General features: G+C 40.1%; 1 protein-coding gene across 3 annotated transcripts in view; it reads left to right on the plus strand.

Moving 5' to 3' along the window:
* Positions 1–27,596, plus strand: part of PARP4 (poly(ADP-ribose) polymerase family member 4) — a 143,741-nt gene that overhangs the window by 18,711 nt on the left and 97,434 nt on the right. For all 3 annotated transcript variants that reach the window (XR_006814881.1, XM_045978057.1, XM_045978058.1), the window contains exons 6-11: positions 5,399–5,512; positions 8,061–8,207; positions 8,754–8,891; positions 9,945–10,118; positions 19,916–20,076; positions 24,464–24,601. Coding sequence is in view for 2 of the 3 variants with exons in the window: in XM_045978057.1 (XP_045834013.1) it covers positions 5,399–5,512; positions 8,061–8,207; positions 8,754–8,891; positions 9,945–10,118; positions 19,916–20,076; positions 24,464–24,601 (872 nt within the window). In the remaining variant the exon portion in view is untranslated. The remainder of the gene's footprint in view (positions 1–5,398; positions 5,513–8,060; positions 8,208–8,753; positions 8,892–9,944; positions 10,119–19,915; positions 20,077–24,463; positions 24,602–27,596) is intronic.

Here is a 27,596-nt window from a genome sequence, read left to right on the forward strand (position 1 = left end):
TCTGGTTCCATACAAATTTTAGGATTATCTATTCCATTTCTTCGAGGAAAAAAAAAAATGGATGGTATTTTGACAGGGATTGCATTAAACGTGTAGATTGCTTTAGGTAGCCTAGACATTTTCACAATATATGTTCTTCCAATCCATGAGCATGGAACATTTTTCTATTTCTTTGTGTCTTCCTCAGTCTCTTTCATGAGTACTTATAGTTTTCTGAGTACAGATTCTTTGCCTCTTTGGTTAGGTTTATTCCTAGGTATCTTACGGTTTTGGGTGCAATTGTAAATGGGATTGACTCTTTAATTTCTTTCTTCTGTCTTGTTGTTGGTGTAAAGAAATGCAACCGATTTCTGTGCATTGATTTTATATCCTGACACTTTACTGAATTCCTGTACAAGTTCTAGCAGATTTGGAGTGGAGTCTTTTGGGTTTTCCACATATAGTATCGTATCATTTGCAAAGAGTGATAGTTTGACTTCTTCTTTGCTGATTTGGATGCCTTTAATTTCTTTTTGTTGTCTGATTGCCGAGGCTAGGACTTCTAGTACTATGTTGAATAGCAGTGGTGATAAAGGACATCCCTGCAGTGTTCCTGACCTTAGTGGAAAAGCTCTCAGTTTTTCTCCATTGAGAATGGTATTCGCTGTGGGTTTTTCATAAATGGCTTTGATGATATTGAGGTACGTACCCTGTATCCCTACACTTTGAAGAGTTTTGATCAAGAAAGGATGCTGTACTTTGTCAAATGCTTTTTCAGCATCTATTGAGAGTATCATATGGTTCTTGTTCTTCCTTTTATTGATGTATTGTATCACATTGATTGGTTTACGGATGTTGAACCAATCTTGTAGCCCTGGAATAAATCACACTTGGTCATGGTGAATAATCCTTTTAATTTGTACTGTTGGATCCTATTGGCTAGTGTTTTGGTGAGAATATTCGCATCTGTGTTCACAAGAATATTGGTATGTAATTCTCTTTTTTGATTGGGTCTGTGTCTGGTTATGGGATCAAGGTAATGCTGGCCTCATAAAATGAGTCTGGCAGTTTTCCTTCCATTTATATTTTTTAGAATAGTTTCAGGAGAATAAGTGTTAATTCTTCTTTAAAGAATTGGTTTGGTAGCATTCCCCTGGGAAGCTGTCTGGCCCTGGGCTCTTGTTTGTTGAGAGATTTTTGATGACTGTTTCAATCTCCTTGCTGGTTGTGGGTCTGTTCAGGTTTTCTGTTTCTTCCCGCTTAGGTTTTGTTAGTTTATATGTCTCTAGGAATGCATCCATTTCTTCCAGATTGTCAAATTTTCTAGCATATAGATGCTCATAATATGTTCTTATAATTGTATTTCTGTGGTGTTGGTTGTGGTCTGTCCTCTTTCATTCATGATTTTATTAATTTTGGTCTTTTTTTCTTTTTGATAAGTCTGGTCAGAGGTTTATCAATCTTATTAATTCATTCAAAGAACAAGCTCCTAGTTTTTTTCATTTGTTCTATTGGTTTTGGTTTGTTTGTTTTTTTTCTCTATTTCATTGATTTCTGCTCTGATCTTTATTATTTCTCTTCTGCTGGGTTTAGGCTGTCTTTGCTGTTCTTTCTCCAGCTCCTTTAGGTGTAGGATTAGGTTGTGTATTTGAGACCTTTCTTGTTTCTTGAGAAAGGCCTGTATCGCTATATATTTTCCTCTCAGGACTGCCTTTGCTGTGTCCCACAGATTTTGAACCATTGTGTTTTCATTTTCATTTGCTTCCATGAATTTTTTCAATTCTTTTTTAATTTCCTGGTTGACCCATTCTTTCTTTAGTAAAATGTACTTTAGGCTCCATATATTTGAGTTCCTTCCAAATTTCCTCTTGTGATTGAGTTCTAGCTTCAGAGAATTGTGGTCTGAAAATATGCAGGGAATGATCCCAATATTTTGGTACAGGTTGAGACCTGATTTGTGACCCAAGATGTGATCTATTCTGGAGAATGTTCTATGTGCACTAGAGAAGTATGTGTATTCTCTTGCTTTGGGATGGAATGTTCTGAATATATCTATGATGTCCATCTGTTCCAGTGTATCATTTAAGGCCTTTATTTCTTTGTTGATCTTTTGCTTGGATGGTCTGTCCATTTCAGTGAGGGGGGTGTTAAAGTCACCTACTATTATTGTATTATTGTCGATGTGTTTCCTTGATTTTGTTTTTAATTTGTTTATGTAGTTTTCTGCTCCCATTTTAGGAGCACAGATATTTAAAATGGTTAGATCTTCTTGTTGGACAGATCTTTGAGTATGATATAGTGTCCTTTCTCACCTCTCATTATAGTCTTAGGCTTAAAATCTAATTTTTCTGATATAAGGATTGCTGCCCCAGCTTTCTTTTGCTGTCCATTAGCATGGTAAATTGTTTTCCACCTCCTCTTTTAAATCTGGAGGTGTCGTTGGGTCTAAAATGAGTTTCTTGTAGACAGCATAATGATGGGTTTTGTTTTTTTATCCATTCTGATACCCTGTGTCTTTTGATTGGGGCATTTAGCCCATTTACATTCAGGGTAACTATTGAGAGATATGAATTTAGTGCCATTGTATTGCCTGTAAGGTGACTGTTACTGTATATTGTCTCTGTTCCTCTGGTCTACTACTTTTAGGTTCTTTTTTTGTTTAGAGGACCCCTTTTAGTATTTCCTGTAGAGCTGCTTTGGTGTTTACAAATTCTTTTAGTTTTTGTTTGTCTTAGAAGCTTTTTCTCTCTCCTTCTATTTTCAGTGATAGCCTAGCTGGATATAGTATTCTTGGCTGCATGTTTTTCTCATTTAGTGCTCTGAGTATATCATGCCAGTTCTTTCTGGCCTGCCAGTTCTCTGTGGATAAGTCCGCTGCCAATCTACTATTTTTACCATTGTATGTTACAGGCTTCTTGTCCCAGGCTGCTTTCACTAAGACTTATAAGTTTTACTACTAGATGACGGGGTGTGGACCTATTCTTATTGATTTTGAGGGGGTTTCTCTGTGCCTCCTCGATTTTGATGCTTGTTCCCTTTGCCATATTAGGGAAATTCTCTACAGTAATTCGCTTCAATATACCTTCTGCCCCCCTCTTTCTTTCTTCTTCTGGAATCCCAATTATTCTAATACTGTTTTGTCTTACGCTATCACTTATCTCTTGAATTCTCCCCTAGTGGTCCAGTAGTTGTCTCTCTTTTGCTCAGCTTCATTATTCTCCATCATTTGGTCATCTATATCACCAATTCTCTCTTCTGCCTCATTTATCCTAGCAGTAAGAGCCTCCATTTTTTATTGCACCTCATTAATAGCTTTTTTGATTTCAGCTTTGGTTAGATTTTATTTCTTTTATTTCTCCATAAAGGGCTTTTATTTCTCCAGACAGGTTTCTCTGATATCTTCCATGCCTTTTTCGAGCCTAGCTAGCACCCTGAGAATCATCATTCTGAACTTCAGATCTGACATACTACCAATGTCCATATTGATTGGGTCCCTAGCCTTTGGTACTGCCTCTTGTTCTTTTTTTAGTGGTGTGTTTTTCCACCTTGTCATTTTATCCAGATAAGAATATATGGAGGAGAGAATAAAATACTAAAAGGGTGGCAAAGACCCCAGAACAATGTCCATTAACCAAATCAGAAGAGACCCCAAATTGTGGGGAGAAGAAAGGGGTACAAATAAGTTAAAAAAATATATATATATATATATTAGTCTGGTGAATAGAATAGAGCCACCCACTTGATTTTGGGTGTATTTTGGTCTCTTAGAAGAAACTACTTTCCAAAATTTTAAGGAAAGGAAAACTTATATATATACAAAAATAAGAGTAAACACGATGAAGGGATGAAATATGACTGTAAAGATGAAGATTAAAAAAAATTCTTAAAAAGGATAAGTTGGTTGGGAAAAGAAAGAAAAAGAAAATGTGGAGAATTTGCTCAGGCTGGAGACTGGAAAGCCCTGTGCTAGATTTAGGGTGTATTTTGATCTATTAGAAGAAGTATTCCAAAATTTTTTTAGAAGAAAAAACCCTATATGTATACAAAAGATAAAGTTAGGTACAATGAAGGATAAAATTTGATTATAATAATGAAGATTGAAAAAAAGTTTTTAAAGAAAGTTAGTGTTAAGATAAGCTAGTTTAAAAATGTTAAAAGAGGAAAGAGTAAAATTTAAAATAAATTAGAATAAGAAAAAAATAAAATTAAAAAAATTTAATTAACTTTGTAAGACTAAAGAATAATGGGGAAGAAGCCATGAATTCCATGCTTTGCTTTCCCCTCCTCTGGAATTCCGCTCTTCTCCTTGATCAGTGAGCTCATATGCTGCCCTTGCTAGGGGCCAGGCTAAGTAATCTGCTTGGGTTCGCTCTTGAGATCTTTTGTTCCGTGATTGCTTTCCATAGAGTTCTGGAGGACAGGAATGAAAATGGTGGCCTCCCAGTCTCCAGCCCGGAGGAGCCAAGATCTCGGGGAACCACTCCTCAGTGCACTCTTGGAGAAAAGTGCTCAATCACTCCCGTCTCTCTGGTCTCCAGCCGTACTCCAAGCTTACCTGGCCTGTGACCAAGCGTTTCTGTCTCTGGCACACAGCCCTGTTTGGGGATTCCAAATCCAGCAGATTTCTGCTCTTCCAGGGGTACTCCCCAGATCTGCCATTTTTGGGGTCCCTGCTCAAAGAGCAGTGTTCTGACTGTGCCACAGATCACAGTTTAGGATAACCCCGAGCTGAGAGCTCACTCTTCGGCTCTGTCTCTACATCTGGTTTCCCCGCTCTAATACCTGTGAGTTCTGCTACACTCAGACACCCCCGATCCTTCTGTGACCCCACGTGACCTGAGACCACGCTGTTGCCGTGAGGGCTCCACCCCGGCTTAGCCTCTGGAGCGATGTCCCTCAGTGGAGCAGACCTTTAAAAGTTCTGATTTTGGCTCCGTTGCTCCGCTGCTTGCTGGGAGCCGGCCCCTCCCCCTGCAGTCTATCTTCCTGTTGCTTCAGATTTACTTCTCCACACGTCCTACCTTTCAGAAAGTGGTCGATTTTGTTTCTAGAATTGCTGCTCTTCTCTTCGATCTCCTGTTGGATTTGTAGGTGTTTGGAATGGTTTGATAACTATCTAGCTGAGCTCCTGCAACCTGATGTCGTCTCAGCCTGCTACTCCTCTGCCATCTTGACTGCTCCCCTGTAAACTGTATATATAGTTTAAACACATGTAGTAAGAAACATACCAAAATATAAATAGTAATTCTATATCTATAGTATGAGTTCAGGTAATTTTTATTTTTTCTTCATACTTTCTGTATTTTCCAAATTATATCTCCAAATGACTGGTATTAGTTTTATAATCAGAATTTTTAAATGGTGTGTGTGGCTTGTTATTGAATGGATGCAGCTTCTGAAAGAACGACCTATTTTCCAGATCGGGGCAGAGGGAGGAAAGGAGGTGGCAGTGGTAGAGCTACAGAGCTCCCAGGACCCCAGGGATCCTGCCTTTCTCATATCTGCACACTTCCTCTTGGCCAATGGCCTCAAGGTAATGATCTTTTTTTTTTTTAAGATTTATTTATTAATTTATAGAGAAAGCGTCAGGGGCAGGGAGAGAGGGAGTCTTAAGTAGACTCTGCACTGAGCGCAGAGCCTAATGCTGAGCTGGATCTCACCACCCTGAGATCATGACCTGAGCCAAAACCAAGAGTCAGGCCCTTAACCAGCTGTGCCTCCCAGGCACCACAAGGTAATGATCTTTATGTTGATCCTGTGTGTTTGTTTATCTGCTCTGTTCATACCTACTTTCCTTAACATTGGTCAATGAACCAGCCAAACTGTTAACTTTTTATCTGATAAATAATTTTGAAAGGTAGAAACATGTTCTCCATTGGAATATGGCAGGTGAGGGGAGGAAGGTGAGAGAAGTGCTCTGACTAGAACAGTACAGGGTTCTTTCTTGTCAGAGGGAAATATTCACTGGGTGCAGGGCGTGTAGGCCTATGCTGAATTACTTATGGCAACTTTACTAATGTATACTCTGCTAAAAGCAATCCATTCACGCACTTAGTTAAGTACCTACTACATACCAACCAATCTACTGGAGCCCAAAGATAAAAATTACTTCAAACCCTGCCCCTCAGAGATCACTGCCAGGGATGAAACTACACATTGATGATTATAATCCACTGGGACAGAACTGGTACTAAAATGTGATAGAAAGTATTATAGGCTCAGAAATGGCAAGGAGAGCTTTGCAGAGGCCCAGACCTTTACATTAGGTCACAGTCAAATCAAGGGCATGGTTCCAACCTGAAACAATTATGAAACAAAAATAAATTCAGAACTAACACCTAAAATTCAAAGCAAATGCTGCTACACTATCAGGGTGTCTTCTGTCTAGACAGATTTACAGACAGGAAACATAGCACTCTCAGGGCACACAGGCTTACCTCAGTGGGAGTGGTCCTCACAGCATTGCACTCAGGCTCTGGATGCTTCTGGCTTTGCCCCCACCGGAGGTGTCAGCTCTGGTGCCAGGAGGGAGACTCACCTCAGGTCAGTACGGGATCCACCTGACTTAGAAGCCCACCCACAGTAGCCCATACCTGTCATGACATGTGCCTAAGTTCAAGATGTCTTTAAGGGAGGCACTCGTTACTTATGTCGCTGCTCTCAGGGAAGCCCAAGGGTCAGGTTTCCCACCCACCATTTATGGTTAGTTCATTGAGCTCCCAGTCCTGATGTAATTTATTCATGAGCAGTGACTGTTACACATGCAATTTTGCCATATCAGATTTCCATGGGAATAGATAAAAAAAAGCCAATCCAATTCAAATATGTCTAAGTAGGAGAAAGGCTTTTGTTATCCTTTTACCCAAAAATGTGTGCTGTATTTTGTGGCGGGTTTAGTTGTATGGATAAAAAGTAAGGAAACATCAAGTTGAAAACTATGATAGAACATATTATAATTGTTTTTCTTTACTGAAGAAGAAAATGATAAGGCTGAATAGGCCACTGTCCCCTCCTGCTTACTATCCCGAGAGCTCTTCCTGGGTGCCTTCCTCCCTCGGCAAACCTAAGTCTGAGGATGCAAGTAGAGGGCTCCTTGGGTGAGTCTGTTCACTTCGATAGAAATTATCCTCGCTTAACCAACACTCAAAGAGCTGTTCTTTAGAAGAGACTTTTCTAACTTGCCTGTCTCTCATACAAAAACATTTTGTGGACATATTCCAAAATTATGTTAAACTGTATCTTCTTAAATGGGGTAACTCGAACATGATATGTTTCTTTTCTACATGTTTTGGAGGCGCCCTTTAGCCACAAATTCAGGAGAGTGGTTTATGGTGTCATGGGTGGTCTGGCTCCCCCTTCCCCTGGGGGCACACACTCCAGAGCCAGGGGCTTAGGCAACACCCACAGGCCCCAGCTGGGGCTAGAATTCCACGTTCTCTGAGGTTAATAAGTTTGGGACAACCGCTCACTACAGGAGCAAGGACTCCCAGGAAAAGCTGACAAATGCCACATCCATGGGCAGGTTGGAAGGAAGCAGGCAGTTTGTGCCTATCCAGAAGACACCTTGCTCCATGCCTTTAACATTATTTGCATGACTAAGAGCTTTCCTGCTTTCTCCTTGCTGGTAGCTATCATTTCATTTTGACCATGTGCTTTCCCTAATAGTACCTCATTTCTGAGGTATTTTTTCTTTTCTGCCCCTCCCCGATCTATTTTGCTCATTTCCAAAAAGCTTGAATGCCAGACTTCAAAGCTCATTAGACTAGTATGTGAAGTAAGAGTATGTAGTCTTTGAACAGACGTTTGAGTGACTCTCCTGTGAATCATATGCATCCCTTCTGCCTGTTGTGACTGCTCAGGCTTTTCTCCCTTTACTTTCAGGTGTTAGGCAGTTTTGTGAAGAATTGAAGATTTAAGTAATTCTTTGAAAAAAACTAATTAACACCTTCATGGTGCGGATCCAATGCCTTATTTACATTCCATTTTCCCATGGTGCATAGGAGGTGTTCAGTAAAGATCATAGGTTAATAAGTGACTGTATCCTCACATCCTAACATTTTGCTCCACACTATAATTCACAGACTAGAAAGTTCTCTGTAAAGAAAACCTCTGCAGATGCAAGTGAATACTATGAAAATTACATTGAAGAGCTGAAGAAAAAAGGATTTCTGCTAAGAGAACATTTTACACCCGAAGCAACCCAGTTAGCATCTGAAAAACTGCAAGCAGTAAGATTGATTTCTATGTACTATTTTGTGTGAGTGGTTGAATATTTTTAATAGAAACATTTTCTTTACAACAAATAAAAACCTGGTAAGAGAAAGGAGTCAGAGTTAAGAACAAGAAAAGTAAACTCATAGACAAGTGTGGAAGCCAGGTGAGAAGTGAGTTCTAGGATGAACCACAAAACTTCTTGCTTGCTTCAGCAACAAACCCCCATGGCTTTCAAAAAACTTCATTATAATCTAGGCCAAGAATCAGGGGTCCTTAACCCTTAATGCCACTTAAACTTTGATGTCACTGGCAGGCCTAAAGCTTACAGAATGAAGGAAAAGGCAAAAGGAAACATAAAGTGGGAGTAAAAGATAGAAAGGGGAAATATAGAAAGTGTAGGAAGGAAGTGGAGGCACACAGAATTCTCAGTCATTTGGCTGCCTATGACTCTCTCCTTGGCTGTGATGATTTCTTCTCTTGTCTCTGTCTTAAATCAGCCCACTAATGAAACCTTTTGTTGGCGGGGTTTTTGTTTTTTGTTTTTTACTTTATTGTTGCAGTTGCTTTTGGAGGAGGTAATAAATTCAAGCACTCTGAGCAAAGAAGTGAGCGATTTGGTGGAAATGGTTTGGGCGGAAGCTCTTGGCCACCTGGAGCACATGCTTCTCAAGCCTGTGAACAGGATTAGTCTCAATGACGTGAGTCACGTGTGCCCTTGAAGGAGAACCTCAATCATAACAATTTCTGCTTTCTGGTTTACTAGCTTAAATAATACTATGTGTGTTTGGTGCTGGTCCAGCTGTTTCTGGATGCATTCCTGATGTGCTTTTTCTTACCTTGGAAAAAGGGAACACTGAGAGCACTGAGGGGAAAACAACCTTCGAAGAAAACTAGATGTTCTTATCTTTATAAGATATCAGACCCAAGAGCTGCTCCAAGCTTCACTTTTTGGTGCCGTCTCGTTGGGAGGCCTGCTCCTTTATGTTGCAAGGTGTTTAGCAGGCCTGAGGGACAGGGTTGCACTTGGTCCTTAGACACTCAGACCTTCGTCCACTTCAGAGCCACTGCTTCCCAGTCTTATAAATTGTGACCATTTTAGGGAAAGGCAGGAATGCTCCCAGTCCTCCAGAAAAATGCTCTTTTTAATTTTATGTGATTGAAAAAGCAAATGAAAGAAAATATTCCCAATGGTACAACTTGTGCAACTGCATTGTCATAGTAAAATAATACAGTTTCCCTCTGTGGAACTAAACTAATTTATTTCAGGGAGAAAAAGGTTTTCTGGGTCAAAGTCCAAACAGTACTTGTGTAATTAGAAACATGTTCTGCTGGATTTTGTGCCTAGTGGGATTCTGACATCTTTCTAAACTTCTTGTGTGAAAAGCAAGTCTCCTGTGGTCGCATTAGTATTCCTCTCTTGCGGATATAGAAAGAGATGGAGATGCAGTTGTGAATAGAGATACGGACGTAGATGTAGATATAGATATAGATACACACTATAGATATTTAAGGCTGTGGTTTTTTCCTCTAGTTAAGCTGAGCCTGGTTTTGGGAGATGTCTCATGGCATCATCGTCACAACTGATATACATCTCCTGTAAACATGGCACCTGTTTTATGGCTGGTGTCCAATAGAAAACCGTTAGTTGTGACATAACTAACAACCATTTTAGATGCTTTTATGCATGTTCCTTCACCTTTTCTCTGATGGTAAAGATTCAACTTTAAGATGCATATATTCTCCATTTGAAGGTGAGCAAGGCAGAGGGAGTTCTCCTTCTAGTAAAGGCCGCATTGAAAAATGGAGAAACAGAAGAACAACTGCAAAAAATGATGACTGAGTTCTACAGATTAATACCTCACAAAGGCACAACAACTGAAAAAGTGAACCTGAGACTATTAGCTAAGAAAGAGGACCTCTGCCAGGTAAATCTCTGAAATACAGAATTTAATTTAAAATATGTTGGGGAAGGGTCTTTTCAAATCTGATTAATAAGGTAGCACTGAGGGTGCTCAGTGGGTTAAAGCCTCTGCCTTCAGCTCAGGTCATGATCTCAGAGTCCTGGGATCGAGCCCCGTATCGGGCTCTCCACTCAGCGGGGAGGCTGCTTCCCTTCCTCTCTCTCTCTGCCTGCCTCTCTGCCTACTTGTGATCTCTGTCAAATAAATAAAATCTTTAAAAAAAAAATAAGGTAGCACTGAATCACAGAAGGTGGCTTGAAAATGAATGTTGAGCCAATTTAGAATGCTTTGGATTCTTATGGAGATTACCTGAAGCATGTTCCCAAACACGAATGTGTTGGAATAGTATACAAAGGCAGATATATTTAAAATTGCTACACTGTTAAGTAATTTTCTATATCAGGATGATGCTGGCAGGCCAGGCCTGAGGACCCGGAGGGAGTCCCGCAGGACCAGCCGAGAGGATCCGTGACTACTCACAAGATAGATATGGAATGTGGGCCAGCAGGAGGCAAAAGCAGAGTATATTGAAGGTAGAGAAAGAGAGCAGGTACAGACTCGGGAAGGAAAGGAGGGGGTCTTATCTTTGCTTGGGGTCTGGGGTTGTTATTGAGGATCATGGTCTGGCACCCAGGACCTGGTTAGAATAAAGACAGGGCCCAGGTGTTATTCCTTGGAGCCAGTGCATCTTGTTGTGAAGATGTCTGGTTCTGGTGGCCTGGAATGCTCGTCAGATAACTTCGTCAGGTTGTTCTCACCTGGTCTTTCCTTAGATGTTATCTGTTCTCAAGAAATCTAGAGGACATAATGCTATTTGCTTCATAGGCATGTGTGAAGTAGAGGTCTAGCAGGAATAGAAACAGGAAAAGGAACAAAAGCAGATTTTTATGGAGTCCTTCAGTTTCCCTGTCTCAAGGAGAGGAGTTATGATTCTTTTTGCAAAAGAAACAGAAAGCTGGCATTGACTTGAATAATGAAGATACTTATTACCCTGTATAACAAGAAGCCAGCTATAGAGTGGCTGCTGGTCCAGTCCCTCAGAGGGAGAATTATCAATGAAGACCCAACTTCTTTTCATCTCTGTGGCTCCTATAAACTTATTCCTCTCCCATTCTTTTACATAAAAAGTTGTATGCCATCTTTGCTGTTCCACACCCATTTTTCCCACTTAAAGAGAGTGTCCTCATTCCCCACATTATATGGGCATCCCCTAATGTCAGACATTTGGACTGTTTCCAGACTTTGTTACTACAAACAATGCCAAAGTGAATATGCTTGTGTATTTGTCATTTCATAACTGCACAGGAGTGTCTCTGAGATTTATCCCAGAAGTAGAAGTGCTGGCTTATGGGGTCAGTGCATCTGTAATTGTGATAGATTTTGTCTTATTCCCTCATATATGTTCTACTATTTGCCCTCCCACTATCAGTGAATGAGAGTTTCTATTTCCTATAGTTTTACCAAAAGTATATTTGTTAAACTTTCAGACTTTACCAATTTTATGGATGAGAAATGACCTCTCAGTTACAGGATTTATATTTAGTTTATGCGGGTTTTTTTTTTTTTTTCCTCTGAACTGTCTATTCATCTCCTTTGGCCCTTTTTCTTTTGGATCTTTCTATTTTTCTTCATGATTGTTATGACCTCTTAAGTTAGGGAGCCTAGCCTGGGATATGAGTTATAGATATTTTCTTTAGTTTATTAGTTTTGCTTTGTTTTGTTTTACTTTGCTTGTGGTGGGTCATTGGTTGGCTTTTTCTATTTTACCATACAGAAAATTTTTACTTTTATAAAGAAAAATGTATCAATCTTTTCTTTTATGGCTGCTGTATTTAGTTACAGTTAGCCTATCCCTATATTGAGGTCATAAAGATGTGTGGCAGGGCAAGATAGGGCCCCCCTGTCAATGTCTCTTTCATGTAAAAGATGGTATCCTTAAAATAAACATAATTCAGATTATGTAGGAGCTATGTTCCTTCCTCCAAGCTCCATGACCTATGAGTATACTAAGTATACTTAGGTTCCCTCTCAGGGAAGACAACCATGTCTTACTCATTTTTGTATCTTTCAAACCTGATACAATGCTTGGCATACAGAACATGCTTAATGAAGTTTTGCTAACTGAATTGGACTTGAATTCTGATGATCTGAGTTCCTATTTAGTCATTTCCCCCTCTTTGCTGTGGAATCTTGAGCAATTATTTCAGCTCCTCGGGGCCTCACTTTCCCCATCTATACAATGAGGATAATAAGATCTAATAAGACCAGTACTATAGTGTGGATTAGAGGAATGATGTACCTGAAACACTTTATAAACAATGATGTGCTATCCTGATGTTTACTATTATTATTACTGTATATTATGCTATCACTGAGGGTACAATATATAATAAGAGTATTGCCTTTAATGTGCAACTTACATTTTGATCAAAAGCTTTGGGGAAGGGGTGCTGGCTGGCTCCTTCAGTGGAGCATGCAACTCTTGATCTCAGGGTTGTGAGTTTAAGTCCCACATTGGGTGTAGAGATTACTTAAAAATAAAACCCTTAGGGGGGGAGTCAAGATGGCGGGGAAGTAGGAGGAGGCACCGTTTCAACCTGTACCCTAAAGTGAGCTGATTACCTACCAAAGAACTCCGACCACCCATGAAATCAGCCTGAGATCAGAATTATACATGTCTGGATCTCTATAGGAGCAGAAGACGCCAGTGGCAGGTAAAGCAGACTGGGAACGTCGGACTGATATCGGAAGATAAACAAAAGAGGGAGGGAGCCACCAGAGGTGACCGATTGGAAAGTAATACCCCAACACGAGAGTGCTCTGCGTCTGGGGACCAGCATTATCTTGGAGTCTGGTTGAAAGCACTCAAAAAACAAAGAGCAAAGGATCGTGGGGGGGGGGGTAATAGTGGGAACCTGGGCGGTTAGGGTCAGGGACCTAAGTCCCCGGACCCAGGACAGCCTCCCCTGGCACTGAGCCAGAGAGAGTGCGGCAGAGAAATCAGGTCTCTGTCCCTGAGCCGCTAGTGCGCCTGAACACCAGCTCGCCCAAGAACGAGTGGGGTCTGGCTCCCGTGAGGGGCTGGGAGCCTGGCCAGAGGGCAATCCTGAAACGCGCGGGTCCCACACCCTCCCTTGGGATAGGTGCTCATAGGCACTAGCCTGGAGCTCTGGCATCCGGAAAAACCAGACATTCCCAGCCCGGGACAGTGGGAAAATCTCAGTATGCGATCTCTGCTCAGAACCTCTCTGGCGGTCTGGAGCTGCCTAGACAGCCCCCGCTGCCCTGGTTTTGGGTACAACGAGGAGCTCCTGCATCCCCAGGGACAGTGACTCAGAACTGACTCTGCCAGCAGCTTTTGCAAAACATTCTGAGGCTTCTCTCTGAGAGGGAGGTCGGGGTGCAGTTTGCTCTCCTCTAAACCTCCAAAAACCATCAAAAGCTGTCAAGGCGAGAGAAAGCAGATGAAAGAACATAAAAACCCCCAGAGAACAAAAGGCTGAAAAAAACAGTTTCCTCAGAGCTCACCCCCTTGAGGGGAGCAGGAGGACCTAACTCAGGGAACATCATTGTCTGAAAACCCACGTGGCAGGCCCCTCCCCCAGAAAACCAACCAGGAAGGAAGAAAAAAAAAAAAAAAAGACTACAAGAGAACAACCACCACTACTTCATAAATACAACTTTTATTTTTAACTCGTTACCAATATTCTGGTTCTTTTTTTTTATACATACAGATAATTTTTTAACCTATTTACCATCACACTGAGATGTCCAGTACATCAAATTCTTTAATAACCTTCTAACCTGAACTTTTTGATACATACACCCATGTTTTTCTTTTGCTTTTCTATTTTTTTAATTCTTTTTTAATTTTAACTTAGTTTAGTCTAGTTTATTCTTTTTTAATTTTTATTTTCTACTATACATATAGAGTTAAACTTCAAGGTAATCCCCTTTCCCCAATCAATGCTACCCCTATAGGCAAACCAGTTTCTAATCCCCCTGTAACTTAGGAAAGTTGAGTCCCTTAACAAAAACATCAAGATACCTTCAGGAAGAATCAAAATAACCTTCCTCACCCACACTGAGAATCGATAACCACTCTCCCAATTTTTCCTTCTGTCAGTGTTTCTGTGAATTTGTGTTTGTCCTGATAATATATAAATCTTATACTTGGGGTTCTTTCTGATGAGGTTCTTCCCTTTTTTTTTTTTTTTTTTGCTTATATATACATATTTTTTTCTCTTGTCATATACTTTTATCACTCTTTTTGTTTGTCTGCTTTTGTTTGTATACTTCACAAATCATACCTTGTGGCCCATTTGAGCTGAGCCTTCTCTTTTATCTTCCCTTTTTTTCCTATCTCTCTCTCTCTTTTTTTTTTCCTTTTTTCTTTCCCCTTTTTTTCTTTCTTCTCTATTTCTTTTTCTTTTCTTTTTTCTCTCATTTGGGTGGGGAATCCTGATTGCACAAAAGCATTCCAGGGTGCACATTGACTACACCACAATCGAGAAGTCCAGCTGCATCTGTTCAGTCATCTCTTACCAAAATGACTAGGAGGAGGAATACCCAACAGAAGAAAAATACAGAGGATGGGCCTTCTGCAACAGAGCTAATGGCTATGGACATAGACAATATGTCAGAAAAGGAATTCAGACTAACAATTATCCAGGCAATAGCTAAGTTGGAGAAAGCCATGGATGACCAAACAGAATTGATTAGGGCAGAACTGAAAGCCACCAGGGATGATGTTCACAATGTTAGGGCAGAACTGAAAGCCACCAGGGATGATGTTCAAAATGCTCTCAATGAGTTCCAATCCAATCTAAATTCTCTAAAAGCTAGGGTAACTGAGACAGAAGATAGAATTAGTGATCTGGAGGACAAATAGATAGAGAGAAAGAATCAGGAGGAAGCCTGGAACAAACAGCTCAGAAGCCACGAAAATAGAATCAGGGAAATAAACGATGCCATGAAACGTTCCAACGTCAGAATTATTGGAATCCCTGAAGGGGAGGAAAAAGAAAGAAGTCTAGAAGATATAGTGGAAGAAGTTGTCTATGAAAATTTTCCCAATCTCACAAATGGAAACAACGTTCATGTACTAGAGGCAGAAAGATTTCCTCCCAAGATTTTAGATTCTCGAAAGTCCTCACAACACCTTATAGTTAGAATGAGGAATTATGTTTCAAGAGAGACCCTCTTAAAAGCAGCTAGGACAAAGAGGCTCCTTACATACAGAGGAAAACCCATTAGAATAACGTCAGACCTTTCCACAGAGACCTGGCAAGCCAGGAAGGGCTGGCAAAATATATTCAGAGTACTAAATGAGAAGAACATGCAACCAAGAATACTCTATCCAGCAAGACTGACATTTAAAATGGATGGAGAGATAAAGAGTTTCCAAGACCAGCAAGGCTTAAAAGACTATGCAACCACCAAGTCGACACTGCAGGAAATATTAACGGGGGTCCTATAAAAGAGAAAAAATCCTAAGAATATCATTGAACAGAAATATAGAAACAATCTACAGACAGAAAGACTTCAAAGGCAACACGATGTTAATAAAAACCTATCTCTGAATAATCACTATCAATGTGAATGGCCTAAATGCGCCCATAAAACGACACAGGGTTGCAGATTGGATAAAACGACAGGACCCACCCATATGTTGTCTACAAGAGACCCATTTTGAACCTAAGGATACACCCAGACTGAAAGTGAAGGGATGGAGAAACATCTTTCATGCCAATGGGCCTCAAAAGAAGGCCGGTGTAGCGATTCTCATATCAGATAAATTAGATTTTAAACTAAAGACTGTAGTCAGAGATACAGAAGGACACTACATAATTCTTAAAGGGACTATCCGCCAAGATGATCTAACAATTGTGAATATCTATGCCCCCAATATGGGAGCACCCAATTACATAAGAAAACTATTAATCAAGATAAAGAGTCATATTGATATGAATACAAGAATAGTAGGAGATCTTAATACGCCTCTCTCAGAAATAGACAGATCATTGAAGCAGAAAATTAATAAAGAAATAAGAGCATTGAATGAAACATTGGACCAGATGGACCTCATCAACATATACAGAACATTCTACCCTAAAACAACAGAATACTCATTCTTCTCAAGTGCACATGGAACCTTCTCCAGAATAGACCACATACTCAGACACAAAGCAGGACTCAACTGATACCAAAAGACTGACATTATTCCCTGCATATTCTCTGATCACAATGCTTTGAAACTGGAACTCAATCACAAGGAAAAGTTCAGAAGGAACTCAAACACCTGGAAGCTAAAGACCACCTTGCTTAAGAATGCTTGGATCAACCAGGAGATCAAAGATGAACTTAAACAATTCATGGAAACCAATGAGAATGAAGACACTTTGGTCCAAAACCTATGGGATACAGCAAAGGCGGTTCTAAGGGGGAAATACATAGCCATCCAAGCCTCCCTCAAAAACATTGAAAAATCCAGAATACACCAGCTGTCTCTACACCTTAAAGAACTGGAGAATCAACAACAAATCAAACCAACTCCACACGCAAGAAGGGAAATAATCAAGATTAGAGCAGAGATCAATGAGGGAGAAACCAGAGATACAGTAGAATGTATCAATGAAACTAGAAGCTGGGTTTTTGAAAGAATCAATAAGATCGATAAACCATTGGCCACACTAATCCAAAAGAAAAGAGAGAAAGCCCAAATTAATAAAATTATGAATGAAAAGGGAGATCACAACTAACACCAAGAAAATAGAAACAATCATCAGAAATTATTACCAACAGTTATATGCCAATAAGCTAAGCAACCTAATGAAATGGATGCATTCCTGGAAAGCTACAAACTCCCAAAATTGAACCAGGAAGAAATTGACAACCTGAATAGACCGATATCTAGTAATGAGATTGAAGCAGTGATCAAAAACCTCCCAAAAAACAAGAGCCCAGGACCTGACGGATTCCCTGGGGAATTCTACCAAACTTTCAAAGAAGAAATAACACCAATTCTCCTGAAGCTGTTCCAAAAAATTGAAGCAGAAGGAAAACTTCCAGACTCTTTTTATGAAGCCAGCATTACCCTGATCCCCAAACCAGGCAAAGACCCTACCAAAAAGGAGAATTTCAGACCAATATCACTGATGAATATGGATGCAAAGATTCTCAACAAGATCCTAGCAAACAGGATCCAGCAGCACATTCAAAAGATTATCCACCATGACCAGGTGGGATTCATCCTTGGGTTGCAAGGTTGGTTCAACATTCGCAAATCAATCAATGTGATAGAACAAATCAATAAGAGAAGAGAGAAGAACCACACGGTCCTCTCAATTGATGCAGAAAAAGCATTTGACAAAATCCAGCATCCGTTCCTGATGAAAACGCTTCAAAGTATAGGGATAGAGGGAACATTCCTGAACTCATAAAATCTATCTATGAAAGACCCACAGCAAATATCATCCTCAATGGGAAAAAGCTTGCAGCCTTCCCGTTGAGATCAGGAACACGACAAGGATGCCCACTCTCACCACTCTTGTTCAACATAGTATTAGAAGTTCTAGCAATGGCAATCAGACAACAAAGAGGAATAAAAGTTATCCAAATTGGCAAGGAAGAAGTCAAACTCTCTCTCTTCGCAGATGACATGATTCTTTATATGGAAAACCCCAAAGACTCCACCCCCAAACTACTAGAACTCATACAGCAATTCAGTAATGTGGCAGGATACAAAGTCAATGTACAGAAATCAGTGGCTTTCTTATACACCAACAATGAAAATACAGAAAGGGAAATTAGAGAATCGATTCCATTTACTATAGCACCAAGAACCATAAGATACCTGGGAATAAACCTAACCAAAGAGGTAAAGGACCTGTACTCGATGAACTACAGAACGCTCATGAAAGAAATTGAAGAAGACACAAAAAGATGGAAGACTGTTCCATGCTCTTGGATTGGAAGAATAAACATTGTTAAAATGTCTATACTGCCTAGAGCAATCTATACTTTTAATGCCATTCCAATCAAAACTCCACCAATATTTTTCAAAGAGCTGGAGCAAATAATCCTAAAATTTGTATGGAATCAGAAGAGACCCCGAATTGCTAAGGAAATGTTGAAAAACAAAAACAAAACTGGCGGCATCACGTTACCCGATTTCAAGCTTTACTACAAAGCTGTGATCACCAAGACAGCGTGGTACTGGCATAAAAACAGACACATAGACCAGTGGAACAGAGTGGAGAGCCCAGATATGGACCCTCAACTCTATGGTTAAATAATCTTCGACAAAATAGGAAAAAATATTCAATGGAAAAAAGACAGTCTCTTCAATAAATGGTGCTGGGAAAACTGGACAGCAATATGTAGAAGAATGAAACTCGACCATTCTCTTACACCGTACACAAAGATAAACTCGAAATGGATATAAGACCTCAACGTGAGACAGGAATCTATCAGAATCCTAGAGGAGAACATAGGCAGTAACCTCTTCGATATCAGCCACAGCAACTTCTTTCAAGATATGTCTCCAAAGGCCAAGGAAACAAAAGCAAAAATGAACTTTTGGGACTTCATTAAGATCCAAAGCTTCTGCACAGCAAAGGAAACAGTCAACAAAACAAAAAGGCTACCCATGGAATGGGAGAAGATATTTGCAAATGACAGTACAGACAAAAGGTTGATATCCAGGATCTATAAAGAACTTCTCAAACTCAACACACACAAAACAGATAATCATATCAAAAAATGGGCAGAAGATATGAACAGACACTTCTTCAATGAAGACATACAAATGGCTATCAGACATATGAAAAAATGTTCATCATCACTAGCCATCAGGGAGATTCAAATTAAAACTACATTGAGATACCACCTGACACCAGTTAGAATGGCCAAAATTAGCAAGACAGGAAACAACGTGTGTTGGAGAGGATGTGGAGAAAGGGGAACCTTCTTACACTGTTGGTGGGAATGCAAGTTAGTGCAGCCACTTTGGAGAACAGTGTGGAGATTCCTGAAGAAATTAAGACTAGAGCTTCCCTATGACCCTGCAATTGCACTGCTGGGTATTTACCCCAAAGATACAGATGTAGTGAAAAGAAGGGCCATCTGTACCCCAATGTTTATTGCAGCAATGGCCACGGTCGCCAAACTGTGGAAAGAACCAAGATGCCCTTCAACGGATGAATGGATAAGGAAGATGTGGTCCATATACACAATGGAGTATTATGCCTCCATCAGAAAGGATGAATACCCAACTTTTGTAGCAACATGGACGGGACTGGAAGAGATTATGCTGAGCGAAATAAGTCAAACAGAGAGAGTCAAGTATCATATGGTCTCACTTATTTGTGGAGCATAACAAAGAACATGGAGGACATGGGGAGATGGAGAGGAGAGGGAGTTGAGGGAAACTGGAAGGGGAGATGAACCATGAGAGACTATGAACTCTGAAAAACAACCAGAGGGTTTTGAAGGGGCGGGGGGGGGGGGGGTGGGAGGTTGAGGAACCAGGTGGTGGGTAATAGGGAGGGCACGTACTCCATGGAGCACTGGGTGTGATGCCAAAACAATGAACACTGTTATGCTGTAAATAAACAAATAAAAAAAATAAATAAAACCTTTAAAAAAAAAACTTTAGGAAGAAAAACCCTTATTTTTCCAATCTTTTTGAGAAAGTGTAATGAGCTATAAATATTTTGATACAGAGTGATTCTGACAACTCTTATTATTTTTATCTACAGCTAATAAGAGACATGGTTAATGTCTGTGAAACTAATTTGTTCAAACCCAACCCACCATCTCTTGCCAAATACCAAGCTTTGAGATGCAAAATTGAGCATGTTGAACAGAACACTGAAGAATTTTTCAGAGTTAAAGAAGAGGTTTTACAGAATAATTATAGGTATGTATAAAGGAAATGTCTTAGGAGCTGTTATTATGTAATACTGTTTCAGATTCTGTTAAAGAGCTAGTCTCCATAATTACCTGTGTAATTTAATCCTCTATAACAAGGTAGCTATGTTATGATGACAGATTACTTTCTTCTGTGCTTATAATGGGACTTGGGGGATGCCTGGGTGGCTCAGTGGGTTAAGTGTTCAACTCTTGATTTTAGCCCAGGTCTTGATCTCAGGGTCCTAAGTTCAAGTCCCACATTGGGTTCCATCCTGGACATGGAATCTACTTTAAAAACCCTACTTTTAAAAAAATGTATATATTTATATTTATATATGTGTATATATATTTATATATGTGTATATATATTATATATCTATATATAATATCTTTGTATGTATATTATATATATATATGATATATTAAGTATATCTATATATATCTGTATATAATAGATTTGGGACAGTATTCTGTGCTTGAAAACACTTCCTACTATTCCACTCAAATTTCAAGTTTATCTAATCTTGCTGAGAATTAAATTTAAAAACTTGAAATCAGAAGGTATTTTTGTGTTTTGAAGGATATTATGTAGCAAAATCTGCTTAAATTAAGATTTTTAAGGGGCGCCTGGGTGGCTCAGTGGATTAAGCCGCTGCCTTCGGCTCAGGTCATGATGTCAGGGTCCTGGGATCGGGCCCCGCATCGGGCTCTCTGCTCCGCGAGGAGCCTGCTTCCTCCTCTCTCTCTGCCTACCTCTCTGCCTACTTGTGATCTCTCTCTATCAAATAAATAAATAAAATCTTTAAAAAAAAAAAAACGATTTTTAAGATGCAGGACTATGTGGGTGGCAGCTTCTAAAATGGCCACATCCAGGGGGTGGCTCAGTGGGTTGGGGCCTCTGCCATTGTCTTGGGTCGTGGTCCCGGGGTCCTGGGATCAGGCCTCGCTTCGGGCTATCTGCTCAGCGGGGAGCCTCCTTCCTCTTTCTGCCTGCCTCTCTGCCTAGTTGTGATCTCTGTCAAATAAATTAAATAAATAAATAAAATCTTTAAAAAAAATAAAATAAAATGGCCACTCCATGGCATGGAAACACTCAGTTGAAAATCTGGAAAATACTTCAAGAGATATGACACCCCTAAAGGTCAGTCACATTTGTTTCCTCATTGACTGTGAGAGTCCCTGTTTCTTGTGCCCTTGTGTGTTCTACAACACAGGGCAGCAGCAGTAACAACAGACATATGTGGATCAGCCGCTCTGACAAGCCTGGACCCAGCTTCAAGGTTCAGAAACTAATTTGATGGGTTATTCTCAAGGGTGACTGTCTTCCTCGGTTTGGTCATTCTTCCCACTAATGTAAACTCCTAGCACTCCTCTGCCTGAAGTCTTTCTTCTGGACCTTTCGGGCATCTTGGCTCTCATTAGGTAATAAAGAGCCAGGTTAACTTTAATCATAAGCCTTACACACTTAGAGCTAAAGGTGGTGAACTGCAGCCCCTTGAACCAACTGCATAGGCCAGTTGTACATTTTTAGTCATCTAATATAACTCATGAAGTCCTTGGAGATCTCACCTCACACCCAAATGAGGTTGAACTGTTCATATGACAAAAGTGGACCTTTCCCTATGGAGAGATTCTGCTGCTGTGAAGAATTAGATTTTCTTCATTTTGTTTCACTAGTGATGATTTTCATATTAATTTTTTCTAGTTATAAAATTCATATTCTTTGCTGAAAGTTTAGACAATGTGTAAAAGCATGATGAAAACTGAAGATCACCTAAATCTCACTACCCAGAGATAACCCAGAGATAATATGACCACTGTTACTTGTTGGTGTAGAATATATCCCAAACTCTGGGGCACCTGGGTGGCTCAGTGGGTTAAGCCTCTGCTTTTGGCTCGAGTCGTGATCTCACGGTCCTGGGATCGAGTTCCGCATTGGGCTCTCTGCTCAGCAGGGAGCCTGCTTCCTCTTCTCTCTCTCTCTGCCTGCCTCTCTGCCTACTTGTGATCTCTCTCTCTGTCAAATAAATAAATAAAATATTAAAAATAAAAGAATATAACCCAAACTCAATTATTGATTCTTTACATATCTATTGGTATGCTGGCAAGCCAGCTCCCTAAAATAGAAGTCCTGACTTATAATAACTGTTGGCTTCTGTGATATAAATACTCCTACTATAGCTACTTTTAAGCTACCAGTGTGACACCAGAGAATGGGGAGTTGGGGAGACATGCTGGATAGGCTCTCTTACATTTTCTACCCCCCAACGCTGTTCCTCCATAGTCCCCCAGTCTTTTCCCATGCTTCCTCATCCTAGTCACCCACCCAGAGCCATTGTCAACTCTCCTTCATCCCCATGTCACTGTGCCCTGTCAGTTCTGTCTCCAGAATGTCTCTAATCCATTGGCTTCTTTCTTTCTTTTTTTTTGTTTTAAGATTTTATTTATTTGACAGAGATCACAAGTAGGCAGAGAGGCAGGCAGAGAGAGGAGGAAGCAGGCTCCCCACTAAGCAGAGAGCCCGATGTGGGGCTTGATCCCAGGACTCTGGGATCATGACCTGAGCCGAAGGCAGAGGCTTTAACCCACTGAGCCACCCAAGCACCCCCCCATTGGCTTCTTTCATTCACACTGCTGCCACATTTAATCCAGATACCGCTGTCTCACCTACTTCCTGACATTCTTTCTGCTTCTGCCCCAGCCAATTTATTTTCCCCAAACAACCAGTTAGGTCTTAAAATATATACTGTATTATGTCATGTTGCAATGTCACTTTCAAAGATAGGCCTTTCTTCACCATCCTCTCTCTGAACCTGGTTAGCTTGCTGAGTAGAATGTAAAATCAGTTATTTGTTAACTTTTAATTTTTGTCTCTCTCCATTAGGATACAAGCCCCGTGAAGCCAGAGACCATATTATCTCACTTCCAGGGCCTAGCAGAATACTCAGCACATAGTTTGTTTGTTTGTTTGTTTGTTTGTTTGTTTTAGAGAGAGAGAAACAGAGCACAAGCACAGGCACGTGGGAGCGGAAAGTGGGGATGAGCAGAGAGAGAATCCCAACCAGGCTCCATGCCTGGTGTGTCGCCTGACCCAGGGCTTGATCTCATGACCCCAGTGAAATCAAGAGTCCGGTGCTTAACCAACTGAGCCACCCAGGCACTCCCAGAGTGTATTTGTTGAATGAATGAATAAATACATGAATGAATTCCATCTATATATTATATGTATTATATATATTATGTATTTGACAAAATTTGAGATCATGCTGTGCATAAAGTTTTATAACATTTTTAAAATTTATTTTACTACATTTTACTTCATATCCTTAATTTTTTTCCCATTTTATTTATTTTTTTCAGCATAACAGTATTCATTGTTTTTGCACAACACCCAGTGCTCCATGCAAAACGTGCCCTCCCTATTACCCACCACCTGTTCCCCCAACCTCCCACCCCTGACCCTTCAAAACCCTCAGGTTGTTTTTCAGAGTCCATAGTCTCTTATGGTTCGCCTCCTCTCCCCAATGTCCATAGCCCCCTCCCCTCTCCCAATCCCACCTCCCCCCAGCAACCCCCAGTTTGTTTTGTGAGATTAAGAGTCATTTATGGTTTGTCTCCCTCCCAATCCCATCTTGTTTCATTTATTCTTCTCCTATCCCCCTAACCCCCCATGTTGCTTCTCCATGTCCTCATATCAGGGAGATCATATGATAGTTGTCTTTCTCCAATTGACTTATTTCACTAAGCATGATACCCTCTAGTTCCATCCATGTCGTCGCAAATGGCAAGATTTCATTTCTTTTGATGGCTGCATAGTATTCCATTGTGTATATATACCACATCTTCTTTATCCATTCATCTGTTGATGGACATCTAGGTTCTTTCCATAGTTTGGCTATTGTAGACATTGCTGCTATAAACATTCGGGTACACGTGCCCCTTCGGATCACTACGTCTGTATCTTTAGGGTAAATACCCAGTAGTGCAATTGCTGGGTCATAGGGTAGTTCTATTTTCAACATTTTGAGGAACCTCCATGCTGTTTTCCAGAGTGGTTGCACCAGCTTGCATTCCCACCAACAGTGGAGGAGGGTTCCCCTTTCTCCACATCCTCGCCAGCATCTGTCATTTCCTGACTTGTTAATTTTAGCCATTCTGACTGGTGTGAGGTGATATCTCATTGTGGTTTTGATTTGTATTTCCCTGATGCCGAGTGATGTGGAGTATGATTTTTTTAATGACTACATAATATTTCTAAGAAATGTTATGTTGTGATTCACTGAATCAATTCCGTAATAATGGCCATTTGGGCTATTTTGGGCTTTCTGCTGATAATGATTTTTTATTTTGCTTTTGATTATGCAATCTCAAGATTTTTCTTCTACTTTTCACAGCAAAGTTCCATTGGATATCTTGCAGATATTTAGAGTTGGCAGAGTGAATGAAGCCACAGAGTTTTTGAACAAACTTGGCAATGTGAAGTCCTTACTACATGGATCGCCTGTACAAAGCTTTGTTGGGATCCTGTCACGGTAAGAGGATACCATGTTTATTTTCTAAATGTTTCAGCCTCATGAACATGAAGTATTTTGCCTTGGTTTCCTAATTTTTTTTTTCTATACTACATGGGCGTCTTCAGTTAGATTTCTTTTTTTTTTTTAATATTTTATTTATTTATTTGACAGAGAGAGAGGTCACAAGTAGTCAGAGAGGCAGGCAGAGAGAGAGGGAGAAACAGACTCCCCGCTGAGCAGAGAGCCCGACGCGGGGCCCGATCCCAGGACCCTGAGATCATGACCCGAGCCGAAGGCAGAGGCCTAAACCACTGAGCCACCCAGGCTCCCCGGGCCTCTTTAGTTAAAATCGGCTTATTGTATTCCAGAGAAAACTGAACACATTATTTTATTTTTTTAAAGATTTTATTTATTTATTTGATAGACAGAGATCACAAGTAGGCAGAGAGGCAGGCAGAGAGAGAGGAGGAAGCAGGCTCCCCACTGAGCAGAGAGCCCGATACGGGGCTCAATCCCAGGACCCTGGGATCATGACCTGAGCCAAAGGCAGAGGCTTTAACCCACTGAGCCACCCAGGTGCCCCAAAACTGAACACTTTAAATTGTAATAAGTTAAATTATGTACTTATTATTACATATTTTTAGAGTGTAGTACATGGGTGTGAATTGCTTCTTGAAAACTGTATCTCATGCAGAAAGGGGATTCTCTATTTCATGGCTCTTCTATGTGTATCTAATTTAGGGAATATCTAATACTTAAGAAGAAAGATCTAGGGGCGCCTGGGTGGCTCAGTGGGTTAAGCCGCTGCCTTCGGCTCAGGTCATGGGCTCGGGGTCCTGGGATCGAGTCCCGCGTCGGGCTCTCTGCTCAGCAGGGAGCCTGCTTCCCTCTCTCTCTCTCTCTCTCTCTCTGCCTGCTTCTCTGCCTACTTGTGATCTCTCTCTGCCAAATAAATAAATAAAATCTTAAAAAAAAAAAAGAAGAAGAAAGATCTAGAAATTAGAGTATCTAGATACTGTTAGTTACCTGTATAAAACATAACTAATTTTCTATTGCTTCGAATAGCCACTTAATGTTAGAGCTGAACTGCAGTCACAAGGAGCCTGAGAGGATATGATTACATCTGGATCCTTACTTAAATACCTAAGGAAAAAATACCTGAGAAGAAACAGAAGTATACAAGATCCAGCTGGAAAAAATTTTAAACTCCTATTGAAGGACCCAAAAGATAATTGCACTAATCAGAAGGATGCCAGTTTTACTTGAGTTAACCTATAAATTTAGAGCTATCACAATAAAAGTGCTAACAAGATTTTTTTAAATAAAAAGCTGATACTACTGTACATATTTTTTAATTGGATTTTACCAGGGTAATTAAGAAAAAGACAATTAATGAAGGAGAATTAACCAGACACTAAAAACATTTTATAAAGCTATGTTAATTAAAACAGTGAGGTTGTACCCGAACAGATGAGTCACAGAATAAAGAATCCAAAAGCAAATGTAAAGATATAGAGGGTTTAATATATGATAAAAGTAGTTCTTATTTCTGTGGAAGATAATTTAATATTATATATTAGGAGAGATTACTACCTGGAAAAAATACAAAGTTGGACCCTTACCTCATTCCTCACACTTAAATAAACTCCACATGGAACAAAGATTTAAACATTTAAAACTAGGAATGCCTGGATGGCTCAGTCAGTTAAGCATCCAACTCTTGATTTCAGCTCACATCATAATTTCAGGGATAGGGTCAACAAACAGCAGGCTCTGAGCTTGGTGGGGAAGGAATCTGCTTGTCCTCTTCCCTCTGCTCCTTACCCCATAGAAAATAAATAAGTAAATAAATCTTTTTTAAAAATCTAGAATTATACGTACTAACATTGAAAAATAATTTATTTTGGGGCGCCTGGGTGGCTCAGTGGGTTAAGCCGCTGCCTTCGGCTCAGGTCATGATCTCAGGGTCCTGGGATCGAGTCCCGCATCGGGCTCTCTGCTCAGCAGGGAGCCTGCTTCCCCCTCTCTCTCTCTGCCTGCCTCTCTATCTACTTGTGATCTCTCTCTGTCAAATAAATAAATAAAATCTTTAAAAAAAAAAAGAAAAAAAAGAAAAATAATTTATTTTTTATTTTATTTTTTTAAAGATTTTATTTATTTATTTGACAGACAGAGATCACAAGCAGGCAGAGGAGGCAGGCAGAGAGAGGGGGAACAGGCTCCCCGCCAAGCAGAGAGCCTGGTGTGGGGCTCGATCCCAGGACTCCGGGATCATAACCTGAGCCGAAGATAGAGGCTTTAACCCACTGAGCCACCCAGGTGCCCCAAAAAATAGTTTTAATTTAAAAAATTGTTTTAAATAAATTTTAAGTAGGAATAAAATCCAAAAACCATTTTATAAAATTAATCACATTTCATAATGCAAAATTCAAACAGTAGATGTTTATGTAATAAAGGCAGAATTCTCCCTTTACCCACCTTCCCAGAGATAACCATGGTTTAACTTTGATTGTAAAGAGTTCTTAACAGTGCTAGAAGGCCAATGGAAACCTGCTTAAGTTCTTGAGCCAGGAAGAAATGCAGTGAGCACTGCGCTTACATATGGTTCTGCTGTGTGCTGGAAGCCTCAACAGGTAGGAGGCAGAGCCCTGAGGTAAGAAAAATGATCAGCATCTCAGGGCTGACCAAGATAGCAATGAGAAACTAGCCATAGCTTGGTACATTTGAACAGCACCTGGAATCCCTCCTGTGGGAGTACTCTGAAATACATTTTGCTTTTCATTTCATGCTCTTTATTTACTTATTGTCTTCTAATTGGTATATTTTTTCCAGCTTTATTAAGATATGATTAACAAATAAGAATTATATATATTTAGGTTGTACAGGTGATTTTTTAAAGATGTATAATGTGATGATTTAATGTATGTGTACATTCTGAAATGATTCCCACAAGTAAGATAATTAACACATCTATCACTACAGAGTTAATCTTTTTTTTTTTTTTTTCTTGTGG

This window comes from Meles meles, chromosome 14 (genome assembly GCF_922984935.1).
Source record: "Meles meles chromosome 14, mMelMel3.1 paternal haplotype, whole genome shotgun sequence".
NCBI lineage: Eukaryota > Metazoa > Chordata > Mammalia > Carnivora > Mustelidae > Meles > Meles meles.